This window comes from Bos indicus x Bos taurus, chromosome 4 (genome assembly GCF_003369695.1).
Source record: "Bos indicus x Bos taurus breed Angus x Brahman F1 hybrid chromosome 4, Bos_hybrid_MaternalHap_v2.0, whole genome shotgun sequence".
NCBI lineage: Eukaryota > Metazoa > Chordata > Mammalia > Artiodactyla > Bovidae > Bos > Bos indicus x Bos taurus.
In genome coordinates, this window is record NC_040079.1 from 41,955,824 (window position 1) to 41,973,012 (window position 17,189).

Genomic DNA, 17,189 nt, shown 5'->3' on the forward strand with positions numbered 1-17,189 from the left:
AGAGAACTTAGCAACCACATCATAGAAGATAAGAGAGGGGGTGTTTGAGGAAGGGAGAGTCAGCAGTATCAAGTGTCCTGCAACTCCATGAATGAACAGAATCTGGTGTTAACATGACATTTCAACTGAGACAAAAGTAAACACAGCGCATCCTCTTGAGAATCTCAGTTTGACAGTTTGTTCTTCCCACAGTAGAACACATATATAACTGAGAAGTGATTTAATGCAAAATGCCAACACTTTCAGTGGCATAGCATTTCAAAAACAACTTCCACATCCAAAATTATCTGTGAATCTTAAAAGTTAATTATTTGTGAGTCCTTAGTAACTCATCTGCCAGATTCATGGTGCCTTGCCAAAGAGCAAATCATAGAGCTCAAGTGATTTCATCTAATCTGTTATTCCACAATTGAGGAAATGCCAAGTTAGTGGTTCCCAAGGCCACACAGCTGCCTACCCTGGCAGCAGACCCCACGCTGACCACTGAGACATCTTGGGACATTTGGAGGTAACTTCACCTACAGGCCATTCCACATCAGTGGGTAATCTAACTGTCCATGTGAGGCCAGGTTTGTGGCCTCTCAACTATGACCTCCAGAGCTCTCTAGACAAACGTGACTTTTCTTCTGCCAAAGTAATCTGGATTTGGAAGGGGACATGTGGCCCTGCTCACTGATGCTGCCACCAAGTCATCAATGTTGTCTTTAGCCAGGAAGCCAGCCATAGCACAATAATAGAAGCATTATTGTTACTTTCACCATGAAATCACATTTGGTTGCCCTCATTTATGGGGTGGTTCCTGAACTCAAGAGTGTGATGAAGGATTCTCTCCCCTATGACACAGAATGGGGAAAGATATGGGGTTTCAATGTCAGCTTGACCTGGCTATGGAGAAAAAACATAACTATCTTCTCAGGATCATTGCATGGAATTGATGAGATACTGTGCACTTACTGCCTGTTGATCATTAAATTGCATCTTGATTTAACTTGTCAGGTAGCTCTAGTCTCTGGATGCATCATGGCAAATTACTCTAATTCCCAGGATTCGTTGAGCCTAGCCATGGTTGTTAAACATGTGCTCAATTGTTTCAGTTGTACATTATAGAATGTAAAAATGTCTTACCAAACCCAGAGGAACCTGGGAAGAGACTTTCATTGTCATTAAATGGGTAGAAGCTTATGATTTAGTCATAGAGGCAGATACAGTTTTCATCACTATTCCCAGGAAATAGTTTCACAATCGTTCATTCAGTAATGACTTTGACAACTGAAAGCTAATTGTTTGTGAGTCCTATACTTAGGGTTAAATATTGAGCAATGCCCATGGCTTCCTCCCACTGAGAAAACAGTAGTATATATTTGGATTAGGATACATCAACTGAAGGATACTGTTAAAACCTCTAACCATTAGAATGCTAAGTTAATTAAAGTGGATCAATTTAAGTATTTTCCACTTCTTCATTTTACATCCCAATATGTTAAAAAGCTGAATATCTTAAAACCCTCTTTAGGATGATCAATTTCTAAAAATAGCCATTCCTTTGACTCTGTTGGAAGGAACCCTTATTAAAACTGCTGAAATATGAAATAAGTATGCAATGACCATTATGAAAATATAATTGAATAGGTAAAGTGGGCATCATATGCTTATAATTTGCAAAACTAACTTTCTTATTAACTTGAGGCTTCCCTGGTGGTTCAGATGTTAAAGAATCTGCCTGCAATGCAGGAAACCTGGGTTCGATCCCTGAGTCAGGAAGATCCCCCAGAGAAGGGAATGGCTATCCACTCCAGTATTCTCACCTGGAGAATTTTGTGGACAGAGGAGCCTGGTAGACTACAGTCCATGGGGTCACAAAGAATTGGACATGACTGAGTGATCTTATTAACTTAGCATTTTAATAAATCATGTCATTATTATATCATGTTATATACCATGCTATCGTGATACCATGCTAGAATCTGCTCAATACTTTAAATCATGATGAAACTAAAGTATATTCATGCATTTACATTTCAACAAATTAAGAGATGATAACTCAGATTGAAGGCAGGAGAAGGGGACGACAGAGGATGAGATGGTTGGATGGCATCACTAACTTGATGGACATGAGTTTGAGCAAGCTCCAGGAGTTGGTGATGGACAGGAAAGCCTGGCATGCTGCAGTCAATGGGGTCGCAAAGAGTCAGACATGACTGAGTGACTGAATTGAACTGACTGAACTCAGAGTGAAATTAAGATTAAAATTTTTCTAAAATGGCATCTTCAAAGCATCTCCATAGACTGGTGCCTGAGGACATATATTCTCTTCCATACCTTTTGGTTGCTTTATCTGTGTGAGGTTAGAGATTATGGCCTGGATCAAACTGATTTTTTCTAATTTTTGAGGGCTTCTTCTGTGACCTATCCATGCTCAATGTTTATAAATATCGTAAAACAAGGACGCAATACTTATATGTACATGTTTCAGTTCATAGGGCACCTCACAAAGCAAGGATTCTGTCTCTCTCCCATGTGTACATATGTATATTTAACTTCAGTTACATAAATTCTGTTGGGCTTCCCAGGTAGCATGGTGGTGAAGAAAACACCTGCTAATGCAGGAGACGCAAGAGACGTGGGTTCGATCCCTGAATTAGGAAGATCCCCTAGAGTAGGAAGTGGCAACTTGCTCCAGTATACTTGACTGGAAAATTCCATGGACAGAGGAGCTGGGTGTGCTAGTCAATGGGGTCACAAAAAGTCGGACACAACTGAGCAAGTAAGCACACATGCACATAAATTCAATTACCTATTGTATATTCTATTTTCTCTCTTCCGTATTTTGAGTGGAGTATGTCAAAATCAGTAACGAAAATTTTTTGTCTTAATTTTGACTCCTGTATCTCTGCCTTTGCTTCTGTAAGTTTTATACTTTGTAGATTTAATGCTGATTACTAAGTGCATGGATTTTCATGATGTTTACATCTATTTCCTCTACAATTTCTTATAGGTTATTGTTACAGATCTGGCTCTGTCCACTGTGCTATTCTTTGTCTTGAATTTGCTTTTTTCTTTTTTTTAACTATTTAAGGCTGCTTGTCTCTCATTTTATTCTGCTTCATATTTCTTTGATCTGTCTTTTTCTTTTCTTTATTCGCACTCTTTATCTTTTTTTTAAGTGTAGCTCTTTCTATGTGCTTTTTATTTCTGAACTCAAGGTCTCTTGACCTTTAAGTTGCTAGAATAGCATATTTACATTTATTACACTTACTGTTCTATTAGGACTTATTTTTGCCATCTTTCTTTAGGTACTTTACTGTATTTTCTGTTTCTTTGATTCTTCTTTTCTTCTTCCCATTAGATCTGTTGATTTTGAAGTTATACATTTTTAGTGCTCTTATGGTGACTCCAGTACTCTTGCCTGGAAAATCCCATGGATGGAGGAGCCTGATAGGCTACAGTCCATGGGGTCGAGAAGAGTCTGACATGACTAAGCGACTTCACTTTCACTTTTCACTTTCATGCATTGGAGAAGGAAATGGCAACCCACTCCAGTGTTCTTGCCTGGACAATCCCAGGGACAAGGGAACCTGATGGGTTGCTGTCTATGGGGTTGCACAGAGTCGGACATGACTGAAGCGACTTAGCAGAGCAGAGAGAGATGGTGACTCTTTTAATTATAAATCAGTAAGTCTCAATCAAGGGTAATTTTGCCTCCAGTGAACATTTGGCAATATCTGAAGACATTTTGGGATATCACATTGTAGGGGGTGTTTCTGGAATGTGCAAAGTAGAATCCAGGGATGCTACAAAACAGGATATAAAGCACAGGACATCCCCCACTACAATAAAGAAAACAGAGTTAGCCAGCTGAAAATATCACCAGTGCCAAGGTTGAGGAGCCCTGTCTAGACCACTGTGCTTGCAACCACTGGCTTTTTTAACCTTGTGAATATCTCTTCCAGTAGACTGTAGTTCACCCAGCGTGCTTTCAGATTCCTTTGGTCTTCTAGGACTTTCATTTTCCAGATGTGAACGCTGTCCCTTTTATCCTCAATATCCATTAGTCTTTCTTCTGTATTTTGAACTTTTTCTTGAAGAGTTTCTCAATCAGATCTTCCGGCTTCCTAATTCATTTTTTTCACCAAAAATCATAAACCATAGTAGGGTAATGCAATGATGGATAAAGGCCAAATGTAATGGCCATATGGATAGCACCCATATCCTACACATCAGTTTCATTGTATCTCAGTTATCATTCCATGAGGCCATAGTTCTAGGGTTCAATAACAGTGGGAAATTTTGCCTACATTGCCCCACTTTGCTACTGCTACTGCTAAGTCACTTCAGTCGTTTCCGACTCTGTGTGACCCCATAGACGGCAGCCCACCAGGCTCCCCCATCCCTGGGATTCTCCAGGCAAGAACACTGGAGTGGGTTGCCATTTCCTTCTCCAATGCATGAAAGTGAAAAGTGAAAGTGAAGTCACTCAGTCGTGTCCAACCCTCAGCGACCCCATGGACTGCAGCCTACCAGGCTCCTCCGTCCATGGGATTTTCCAGGCAAGAGTACTGGAGTGGGGTGCCATTGCCTTCTCCTGCCCCACTTTGGACTCACAATATATATTAAAGGTTTGAGAAGCTTTGTGTAAGCAACGTGCTTTATCTGGTTTAACCCAGCATTTTTTATATTTCTTGAGTAAGAAACCCTTTCTTGTTTTCAATATTTGTCTGTGAGATATTCCACTGTGGAAAACCAAACAATAGCAGTTATAGGAAGCTATAGAATAAGTACAGAAACCCAGTCTTTGCCCTTAATAAAAATTTAATGTGCTGAGCCTTAAAATGTAAAGTTTTAAGATGAAAGCCAAAATTGTCTCTTTGACTAGACATCTGCACACAGAAACTCCCAGAATGCTTCCTATGGACATCAACTCTTGAAGTACTTTTTCTTTTATAGAGTTTTATTTTTTTAAGTTTTTCTTTTTATATTCTTTATATTTTAAGTTTTTTAATAGCAGGTAATATATTAGAATATAGAGGAGCTGAAGGGGGGACTTCCCTTGAAGCCCAGTGGTCAAGACTCTGTGCTTCCAGTGCAGGGAGCATGGCTTCAATCCATGGTTGAAGAATTAAGATTCCACATACCACACGGCACAGCCAAAAAAAAGAGTTGAAGCTATGTTTCCCAATTTTGGTACAACCAGTTAGAATACTGTTTTAAAGAAACAATCTGAGGGAAAAGCTACAGAAAAAAAGAGCGGCATTTATTTTTAAGGCCTCCCCCATCCTTTATCCCCAGATTCCCTTCCTGGAACAAGAGAACGAGAGAACTATAATCTTCGCTTAGTAGTGTTAAAGGCAAGTAGAGTCTCCCCAGATCTCCTGGCCTACTATTTAGTAAACCCATAGTCTAGTGATAGTGGGAGGACCTTCGAGACTTTTCCAAGGTTGGTTATCAGAAGGCGTGAGTTCCTCGGGGAAATGGAAGCTACTCTGTATTTTTTCTGGTAGGCTTAGGTAGTGGATCAACTTCCCTTTACTCTGTGCTCACTTGCCCATTCTGTTCCCAACAGCAATATATACTCTTCTTTTATAGATTAGAATGTCAGAAGCATGGCTACAGTTTTCATTTGGAAGACAAAGCATTCTGAAGACAAATGCAGTCCTTGTTTCTTAGATGTGCTTCTTTCTGTGAGCTTCACTGGAACTTTCTGATTCAAAATTTTAATAACTTGCGAGGGTCTTTTTTCTGAAATAAATTGTGGAGCAGGAGGTATGATGCTTCATACTAGAAGAAATAAGTATCAACCAGCAAATGCAGTCTATTTTGAGAAACCTGATATACCTCTATATGTTTTGTACAAAATGAGTGATGAGAAAAATTTTAATAGCGCTAGCCTAAGCTAATGTTTCAGACTATTATTAATGGTTTTGCACATTAAGTATCATGGAGCTTTGCCATAAAGGGCTCTATTTTTAGCCCAGACTATAAATACAAATAGCTGCTTGTTAGATGCCTGACACTGTTCTTAGACCATTACCTTTATTAGCTCATTTATTCCTCACAACGGACTTTGAGGTTGGAATTAATATTATCCCCCTTTTGTGGTGAGGAAGCAAGGACACAGAGGGATTAAATATAATGCCTAAGCTCACAATATCCACACAGTCAAAGGCTTTGGCATCGTCAATAAAGCAGAAATAGATGTTTTTCTGGAACTCTCTTGCTTTTTCCCTGATCCAGCAGATGTTGGCAATTTGATCTCTAGTTCCTCTGCCTTTTCTAAAACCAGCTTGAACATCTGGAAGTTCACGGTTCACGTATTGCTGAAGCCTGGCTTGGAGAATTTTGAGCATTACTTTACTAGCATGTGAGATGAGTGCAGTTGTGAGGTACTTTGAGCATTCTTTGGCATTGCCTTTCTTTGGGATTGGAATGAAAACTGACCTTTTCCAGTCCTGTGGCCACTGCTGAGTTTTCCAAATTTGCTGGAAGATTGAGTATGCAGCAGTTTCACAGCATCATCTTTCAGGATTTGAAATAGCTCAACTGGAATTCCATCACCTCCACTAGCTTTGTTCGTAGTGATGCTTTCTAAGGCCCACTTGACTTCACATTCTAGGACATCTAGCTCTAGGTGAGTGATCACACCATCATAATTATCTGGGTCATGAAGATGTTTTTTGTACAGTTCTTCTGTGTATTCTTGCTACCTCTTCTTAATATCTTCTGCATCTGTTAGGTCCATACCATTTCTGTCCTTTATCGAGCCCATCTTTGCATGAAATGTTCCCTTGGTATCTCTAATTTTCTTGAAGAGATCTCTAGTCTTTCCTATTCTGTTGTTTTCCTCTATTTCTTTGCATTCCATCGCTGAGGAAGGCTTTCTTACCTCTCCTTGCTATTCTTTGGAACTCCGCATTCAGAAGTTTGTATCTTTCCTTTTCTCCTTTGCTTTTTGCTTCTCTTCTTTCCACAGCTACTTGTAAGGCCTGCTCAGACAGCCATTTTGCTTTTTGCATTTCTTTTCCATGGGGATGATCATGATCCCTGTCTCCCGTACAATGTCACGAACCTCAGTCCATAGTTCATCAGGCACTCTATCTATCAGATCTAGGCCCTTAAATCTATTTCTCACTTCCACTGTATAATCATAAGGGATTTGATTTAGGTCATACCTGAATGGTCTAGTGGTTTTCTAAACTGTGGAAACTTCTGAAAGAGATGGGAATACCAGACCACCTGACCTGCCTCTTGAGAAACCTATATGCAGATCAGGAAGCAACAGTTAGAACTGGACATGGAACAACAGACTGGTTCCAAATAGGAAAAGGAGTACGTCAAGGCTGTGTATTGTCACCCTGCTTATTTAACTTATATGCAGAGTACTTCATGAGAAACACTGGGCTGGAAGAAGCACAAGCTGGAATCAAGATTGCTAGGAGAAATATCAATAACCTCAGATATGCAGATGACACCTCTAATGACAGAAAGTGAGGAGGAGCTGAAGAGCCTCTTGATGAAAGTGAAAGAGGAGAGTGAAAAGTTTGGCTTAAAGCTCAACATTCAGAAAACTAAGATCATGGCATCTGGTCCCATCACTTCATGGGAAATAGATGGGAAAACAGTGGAAACAGTGTCAGACTTTAATTTTGGGGGCTCCAAAATCACTGCAGATGGTGACTGCAGCCATGAAATTAAAAGTCGCTTACTCCTTGGAAGGAAAGTTACGACATACCTAGATAGCATATTCAAAAACGGAGACATTACTTTGCCAACAAAGGTCTGTCTAGTCAAGGCTATGGTTTTTCCAGTGGTCATGTATGGATGTGAGAGTTGGATTGTGAAGAAAGCTGAGCACCGAAGAATTGATGCTTTTGAACTGTGGTGTTGGAGAAGACTCTTGAGAGTCCCTTGGACTGCAAGGAGATCCAACCAGTCCATCCTAAAGGAGATCAGTCCTGGGTGTTCATTGGAAGGACTGATGCTGAAGCTGAAACTCCAATACTTTGGCCACCTCATGTGAAGAGTTGACTCATTGGAAAAGACCCTGATGCTGGGAGGGATTGGGGGCAGGAGGAGAAGGAGATGACAGAGGATAAGATGGCTGGATGGCATCACCGACTCGATGGACATGAGTTTGAGTAAACTCTGGAAGTTGGTGATGGACAGGGAGGCCTGGCGTGCTGTGATTCATGGGGTCGCAAAGAGTCGGACATAACTGAGCCACTGAACTGAACTGAACTGAAGCTCACGTAGCTAGTAATGGTCAAAATACTTGCCTCAAGGTGGCTATAGATATCCCTGTAATCAAATAAACACCTCCACAAAGACTTGCACCCCAACAAAGGATGCAGAAAAAAGAACCTCGGTTGGTTGTAGGAAACCAGGGGGGCTGCCATTCTTCAGTGTGGGGGGGGCATGGCTTGGCCTCCACCATCCCAGTCCTCTTCTCTTCTCCAGAGCTTCCTCTAGCGTAGACTCTGGTCCCTAAAAGTTACATTCCCCAGACTCCTGTGCAACCATTTTCCAGGTGCAAATTTGCTCCCTTCATCTAGATGCACCTGTGCATCTTTGGGAAGGCAGAAGTGAGCTGGGTGGTTCCTCCTGATGTTAAGTCTGTGGCTGCCACAAGCATGGCTCTGAGGAATTAAGCTTTTCTGTCACAGTGCCCTAGCATCCCCACACTCACTTCCTGGGTGTCAGCAGGCAGCCATGTAGTAGTGGCAATAACCTACTCAGCTTGCCACTGGCTGGTCACTCTCATTGCAGGTGGAGTGGCAGTTGCTGTGACTATGCCTTGGGTCCATCTTTCTAATACCTAATTCTCCTCATTAAATCCCTTACTGCATAAAATATCTGGTCTGATTCTGTTTTCCTGCATCTGATCCTGACAGTACACATGGATTCCCAAGCAAAGACTAGTAACTTCTAACAGTTGGCAGCACATACCTTGGAGAAGCGAGCTGACCACTCAGCACAGATGGTCCGGGCAAGGATACAGACTACTCTGTTCTCTTGTGTGATACTTGCTATGAAGTGTTACAGTTACTGTAAGGGAATGGGATGCTCATCAGGATCAATTGGCAATCTCTTACTATGTGTTTAACCTGTACAGTGTTGTCTCTTTAAAATGTGTGTTATTCTCTGCAGCCCTTTCTGATTTTCCCACCTACTCACCCCCATCGTTTTTTCATTTGTTCCCTTGTGGTTCAATATTTAGCCTATTCTTATACCCACGGCCTTCTAAAGAAATTGCCTGTGTTCTTGAAAAAAAAATTCCTCAAATCTATTAGGAACTTCCTGAGAACATAGGCTCTGTCTTGTTCAGCAGTATATCCCCAGGGTGTAGCATGGTAAGTGGAGCAAATACTCAACACACGTTTACGCAGTGCATGAAGGAACACTCCCTTTCTAGGTGTTATTCTATGTGGATACCTGACCGTAACTATTAAAGTGACTATTCTGGTGATCATAGTGGATAAATTCAGGAAAATACCTCTCCTTGGAGAATTGCCATAATGAGGCAAATTCTGTCCAGGTACTGAAGACCCAGGGAACTAGGGAAATATTATGCTTTTTTTTTTTTTTTTTTTTGCTGAAATGAGCCAATTACTGTAAAAGACGTATTATGCAATCATCTTAGTAACCCAAACAGGGCTGTGAGCATACACTGTGATTACAAAGACAGACAAATTTTGCAAACAAGTGATTTTCCAAGAGATACAAACAGTTCCTGATATTAATGAGGCAGAGACGATGCTGCTCTGCCTGATTGTCTTTGCCAAGGAAGAGGCAGCTGAAAATGTGCAGTCGACTTCGCAGGTCACAAGCACGTTTACCGGTGATCTCATGTAATCCTCCCCAGCGAGGCCCTGGTTATCACCTGCCCCCTTGTGGATGAGGACCTGCCGCTGTAGACATGACACTATTAGTAAATGACACACAGGTCCTGCAGCTGGGTCCCTTAGCCACAAGCTCTGCTCTCTTTTTACTTCATCCTTGTTTCACTTCTTCCCTGTTTTCACTTCATTCTGCTTCATGGGGAAACAGAGTGAACCTCAGTTGCCAAAAGGGCTACCATGACCTAGCCCCTCTCTGCAGAATCTGAGTTCTGGGTCTGCTCTCAGAAGCCCCTGAGTTCTGGTTGTTTCCCCAGATGTGATGGATTTGGAGTCTCAAAACATGGATTTCTCATAGCTTCAGATCCATTTAGCCTGGATGGTTACTTTCTGGTAAAGTGGAAACTGCAAGGGCCCCATAGAAGATTAAGGTAAAATCCATATCACTGTTTTTGTGCTGAGAACATAATGTCTGGAACCAAGGAAGAAGCAGTTGGTTACATCTTTATGGATCTGTCCTCTCCAAGGATGCTGCCTTGCTCTCTGGACACCACCTTTAAGAAGGACATTGATGGGTTACAATATGACATCAGAGGAAGGGCAGGAGGGAAAAAGAGCACAGTCCCCCCGACCCTCAGCTCCTCTCAGTGCTTCCACGAGCAGACTCTGCCCTGCTCCAGGCTTGGACACCACATGGAGACCTTACTCCATCCTCCATCTCTACCCTGGTGGCTCTTTCTTATCCTTCATCTCTCCTTCAACCTCCTGTTGCCCTCCCTTCCTGTAGCTTCTTGTCAGAGCACTCTGTTCTTTTCCCTCCCCTCCCCTATTGCAAGTTGTAATAATGCATTTATTTCTTTACTCAGTGTAAAATCTGTGTCTTCAATTGTTTGTAAGTTTTAGTTCAGAAAGGTTTTGCTCAACACTGTGGCCCCTGCACTTTCCCAGCATGGCAGATGGGTGGATCTCAATAAGTATCTGTTGAATGAACAGATGAATACATGAGTGCATGAAGGATGGATGGATGGATAAATTCATGGACAGGTCCCAAGTATTGGATGATGATGGGTATCCAGATTGGAGAAGAGATGATAAAAGATTAAGCCCATGGGAACTGGGCCCCAGATAAAAAGCGTGCTCAGATGCCTTCTTTATGCCTCATTCTCAGACCCAAATAGGGACCAGTTAATGAAAGCATTAGGAGGAAGATTTTTGCAGTGAGATTCTACACATGGAAGAGCTATTCAAAAGGGAAATGAACTGCCAGAGAAGCAATGATTTCTCTGTTTCTGGAGCGTTCAAGAACCAGCCAGATGTGACAAAGAATCTGCCTGCCAATGTCAGAGACACGGGTTTGATCCTTGGGTCACAAAGATCCCCTGGAGTAGGAAATGGCAACCCACTTCAGTATTTTCCACTTACCTGGAAAATTCTGTGGACACAGGAGGCTGGTGGGCTATAGTCCATGTGGTCTCAAAGAATTGGACATGACTCAGCGACTGAGCATGAGCACAGATGATCACTTGCCGGGAGTGCTGAGGGGTAGGAAGATTTCTGGATTAAAAAGGGGTTGATCCAGATGGTACCTGAGAACACCTCTTACTCTCTGTTTCTGTAACTCCAGGTGCTTTTTCTTCTGTTGAGCTGGAGGTGGCATTAATGTCTTTTGCTCTTTTATTTTTTTTCTAAAAATTCTGTTAGCTAATATGTTTCTACTCTGCTTTCTCCCTTTCCTGGGAATATAGATGAGGTCTTGTCGGAAAACTTCCTGGACTATAAGAACCGTGGAGTCAATGGCTCTCATCGGGGCCAGATCATTTGGAAGATTGATGCCAGCTCTTACTTTGTAGAACGTGAGTACTTTTCCCATTCCTGTTGCTCGGGATGAAGCAGAATGCAGCTGCTTTTGTTCTTTGCTGTGCTGCATGGCCTTCTTTTAGAAATGTGTCATATAATAAATGTTAGACACAATCATTGACTGTACAGTCCTAGTCTACACTGGAAGTTTGGTGGAAGAGTCCTTCCTTATGACACACCCATTTTTTTCTTTTGAATTTTAACTAAATGAGAAATAAGACATAATTTAAGGTCTAAATACAGTATCAGATATGAACACAACTTGCAATTTTTTATCTTTTTAGAGTCAAGAAAATAAGTGTTAAGAATACATGAAATCTCAGGATACATGAAATCTCATGACTGTGTCTTCAGTCTGCATGAACCAATGTGAAAAGGGGGGATTTGTGTGTAAATTAATTTAGTACTGGTCCCATTCCTTTCAAAGCAATTCTCCAGGATTTCTGTGACATAGAACATTTCCTCCATGTTCAGTTCAAAAAACAAACTATTCAACATAACTGTCTTCATCAGTTGTATAAAGATACACTTTAAATAAAATCATCTCTATAAAATATATAAAATACTATTACTGAGTGAAAGTGTATTCAAACTTGATGAAGTTGTAATGTCTTAGAATAAATATGTGACTTACCATGTCATATTCAAAATAATTAAAAGTTGAGCACTCTAGAAAACTGACATTTTTTCAAGTACAAACTTGGAAAGATCTCACTTCCCAGTGTACCTCCTGGACTGACAATATCTCAGTCTTTTTGGAAAATGGATGAATTTCCATTTTGCAAATGTATCATATGAATGAACAATATACTAGGAATGTAGTTTTCTGCACAAGTGTAGCATAATTTGTCAAAAAGTAAAAATTTATCAAGACAAAGCTTAATTGAGTTTGCAAATAATTGGAATATTGACTCAGGGCACACACATAAATCAGATAAATTAAAATGTAATAATAAATTATAGCTTTAGGAGTCAGTGCATTAAGACTGTATAAAATATGCCATAAGAATTTATATTTTTAATGTAAAGTAATTTGCATTTTCAAAATTGTTTTATAGAACAAGTGCCAAATTAAGGAACAGGAAGAGATTGGATATACAAAATGTTCTAATATGGCTATTAAAGCATATGCAAATCAAAAATCTTCTTGCTATAATATAAAAATACAGAATCCAGGCCATATAAAAATGCAGAATCCCAAGCCATTATCCAGAAGGATAGAGAAGTTTTTGTTACAAATCAAAAATAAGACTCTTTGAAGTCTCTAAGTAGCAATAAACACATTAATCTCATTGGCAAATTATTGCTTCTTAAAATAAAAATAATTTTATCAACTTTGAAAATTGGCTAGATTTTAAATCTTGAAGTATAACAGAAGGGCATTTTACCTGGAAATTAAATTAGAATAATAACACAGCTTTGTTTTGTCCATTTTTCTCTTTATTTTTTCCTTTTAGTGTTTACTTTTATGAGAGTGGAGGTATATCACTGATTACCTGGAATCTATTTTAATAACACATGTCTTTTGGAGTTATGATTCAGTTTCATCAGATCATTAGGTCAGATCAGTTGCTCAGTCGTGTCCGACTCTTTGCGACCCCATGAATCGCAGCACACCAGTTTAGAATTAGCTAGTTGCTATTACATAGGGCTTCCCTATGGTGGCTCAGCGGTAAAGAAAAGAATCTGCCTGCAATGAAGGAGACTCGGGTTTGACCCCTGGGTCAGGAAGATTCCCCTGGAGGAGGAAAGTGCGACCCATGCCAGTATTTTTAGCTGGGAAATCCCATGAACAGAACTCTGGTGGGCTACAGTTCTTGGGTTGCTAAAGAATCAGACATGACTGAGAGACTAAACAACATTGATTTATGTGGTTTTTTTGAAGACCTGATTAAATCAGATTTTTAAAGTACTAATAAATTAGAAACATTCAAAACACATATTTTCTGTACTCTCCAAGGAGTTAAATGCATGATAAAGTACAAGAAAAAATAACTCTTGATTTCTTTCCTATTCTGTGCAATAATTTATTCCTAGAGGGCACCTAGCTGTGTGACTATAGTAATAATTGTTGTAATATGAGAACTAAAAAGATGCAAATTTTAGCACTGACAAAAGAAAGACTTAGTGAAATTTTAGCTTTACCTATCCTGTGGCTCAGATCATGAACTCCTTATTGCAAAAGTCAGACTTAAATTGAAGAATTTAGGTAAGACCTAAATCAAATCTCTTACAATTATACAGTGGAAGTGACAAATAGATTCAAGGGATTAGATCTGATAGACAGAGTGCCTGAAGAACTATGGATGGAGGTTCATAACATTGTACAGGAGGCAGTGATCAGAACCATCCCCAAGAATAAGAAATGCAAAAAGCCAAAATGGTTGTCTGAGGAGGCCTTACAAATAGCTAAGAAAAGAAGAGAAGCAAAAGGCAAAGGAGAAAAGGAAGGATGCACCCATCTGAATGCAGGATTCCAAAGAATAGCAAGGAGAGATAAGAAAGCCTTTCTCACTGATCAGTGCAAAGAAATAGGGGAAAACAATAGAATGGGAAAGACTAGAGATCACTTGAAGAAATTTAGAGATACCAAGAGAACATTTCATGCAAAGATGGGCTCAATAAGGAAAGAAACAGTATGGACCTAACAGAAGCAGAAGATATTAAGAAGAGGTGGCAAGAATACACAGAAGACTATACAAAAGTTATACTATATATAATGACCCTATATATACTATATATAATGAGCTATATGAGTATAATGAGTATAGCTATACTATATATATAGTATACTATGTATAATATATATAATGAACCAAGGCTAGCGGTGGCTGTGCGGCACTGGAGCGGCCCTCTGGAGATACCCCACATCCAAGGTCAGAGAAACCCAGTAAGATGGTAGGCACTGGAGCAGCTGTGAGGAGATAACCCACGTGCAAGGGCAAAGAAGGCCCAGCAAGATGGTAGGAAGGGCGAATTCTCGTCTAGAATCAAGCCCCATTCCCGCCACAGATGCTCAGAGGGCTCAAACAAACCTTGTGCATACCAGAACCCAGGGACCCCACAGAGACTGAGACAGAACTGTGTTTGAGAGTCTCCTGTGGAGGTACAGGTCAGCAGTGGACTGCCACAGGGATGGGCTCTGGGTGCAGCAGACTTGGGTGTGGCATAAGCCCTCTTGGAGGAGGTCACCATTAACCCCACTATACGGCTGCCAGAACTTACAGAGGACTGGGAAATAGACTCTTGGAGGGCACAAAAGAACGTTGTGCACCAGAGCCAAGGAGAAAGGAGCAGTGACCCCACAAGAGACTGTCCTGGACTTGCCTGTGGGTGTCCGAGAGTCTCAGGTAGAGGCGTGGGTCGGTGGTGGCCTGCTACAAGGTTGAGGGCACTGAGTGTAGCAGTTCATGCATGGGATCTTTTGAGGGAGGTCACCATTATCTTCATTACCTCCACCTTAGTTTAGTTCAGTTCAGTTCAGTCACTCAGTCATATCCGACTCTTTGCAACCCCATGAATCACAGCACGCCAGGCCTCCCTGTCCATCACCAACTCCCAGAGTTCACTCAAACTCATGTCCATCGAGTCAGTGATGCCATCCAGCCATCTCGTCCTCTGTCGTCCCCTTCTCCTCCTGCCCCCAATCCCTCCCCAGGGTCTTTTCCAGTGAGTCAACTCTTTGCATGAGGTGGCCAAAGTATTGAAGTTTCAGCTTCAGCATCAGTCCTTCCAATAAACATCCAGGACTGATCTCCTTTAAGATGGACTGGTTGGATCGCCTTGCATCCAAGGGACTCTCAAGAGTCTTCTCCAATACCACAGTTCAAAAGCATCAATTCTTCTGCCCTCAGCTTTCTTCACAGTCCAACTCTCACATCCATACATGACCACTGGAAAACCATAGCCTTGACTAGACAGACCTTTGTTGGCAAAGTAATGTCTCTGCTTTTCAGTATGCTATCTAGGTGGGTCATAACTTTCTTTCCAAGGAGTAAGCATCTTTTAATTTCATGGCTGCAATCACCATCTGCAGTGATTTTAGAGCCCCAAAAATAAAGTCTGACACTGTTTCCACTGTTTCCCCATCTATTTCCCATGAAGTGATGGGACCAGATGTCATGGTCTTAGTTTTCTGAATGTTGAGCTTTAAGCCAACTTTTTCACTTTCCTCTTTCACTTTCAAAAAGAGGCTTTTTACTTCCTCTTCACTTTCTGCCATAAGAGTGGTGTCGTCTGCATATCTGAGGTTATTGATATTTCTCCCGGCAATCTTGATTCCAGCTTGTGCTTCTTCCAGCCCAGCATTTCTCAAGATGTACTCTGCATATAAGTTAAATAAGCAGGGTGACAGCCTTGACATGCTCCTTTTCCTATTTGGAACCAGTCTGTTGTTCCATGTCCAGTTCTAACTGTTGCTTCCTGACCTGCATATAGGTTTCTCAAGAGGCAGGTCAGGTGGTCTGGTATTCCCATCTCTTTCAGAATTTCCCACAGTTGCTTGCGATCCACACAGTCAAAGGCTGTGGCATAGTCAATAAAGCAGAAATAGATGTTTTTCTGGAACTCTCTTGCTTTTTCCATGATCCAGTGGATGTTGGCAATTTGATCTCTGGTTCCTCTGCCTTTTCTAAAACCAGCTTGAACATCTGGAAGTTCACGGTTCACGTATTGCTGAAGCCTGGCTTGGAGAATTTTGAGCATTACTTTACTAGTATGTGAGATGAGTGCAGTTGTGAGGTACTTTGAGCATTCTTTGGCATTGCCTTTCTTTGGGATTGGAATGAAAACTGACCTTTTCCAGTCCTGTGGCCACTGCTGAGTTTTCCAAATTTGCTGGCGTATTGAGTGCAGCACTTTCACAGCATCATCTTTCAGGATTTGAAATAGCTCAACTGGAATTCCATCACCTCCACTAGCTTTGTTCGTAGTGATGCTTTCTAAGGCCCATTTGACTTCACATTCCAGGATGTCTGGCTCTAGGTGAGTGATCACAACATTATGATTATCTGAGTTGTAAAGATCTTTTTTGTACAGTTCTTCTGTGTATTCTTGCCACCTCTTCTTAATATCTTCTGCTTCTGTTAGGTCCATACCATTTCTGTCCTTTATCGAGCCCATCTTTGCATGAAATGTTCCCTTGGTATCTCTAATTTTCTTGAAGAGATCTCTAGTCTTTCCCATTCTGTTGTTTTCTTCCATTTCTTTGCATTGATCACTGAGGAAGGCTTTCTTACCTCTCTTTGCTGTTCTTTGGAACTCTGCATTCAGATGCTTATATCTTTCCTTTTCTCCTTTGCTTTTCACTTCTCTTCTTTTCACAGCTATTTGTAAGGCCTCCTCAGACAGCCATTTTGCTTTTTTGCATTTCTTTTTCTTGGGGATGGTCTTGATCCCTATCTCCCGTACAATGTCACAACCTCTATCCATAGTTCATCAGGCACTCTGTCTATCAGATCTAGGCCCTTAAATCTATTTCTCATTTCCACTGTATAATCATAA

The 17,189-nt window shown here is 41.0% G+C and overlaps 1 protein-coding gene across 9 annotated transcripts in view; it reads left to right on the forward strand.

The window, feature by feature from the left end:
- Nucleotides 1–17,189, forward strand: part of HECW1 (HECT, C2 and WW domain containing E3 ubiquitin protein ligase 1) — a 481,203-nt gene that overhangs the window by 213,769 nt on the left and 250,245 nt on the right. For all 9 annotated transcript variants that reach the window (XM_027539200.1, XM_027539204.1, XM_027539202.1 and 6 more), the window contains one exon: nucleotides 11,576–11,683. In XM_027539200.1, coding sequence (XP_027395001.1) covers nucleotides 11,576–11,683 — 108 coding nt within the window. The remainder of the gene's footprint in view (nucleotides 1–11,575; nucleotides 11,684–17,189) is intronic.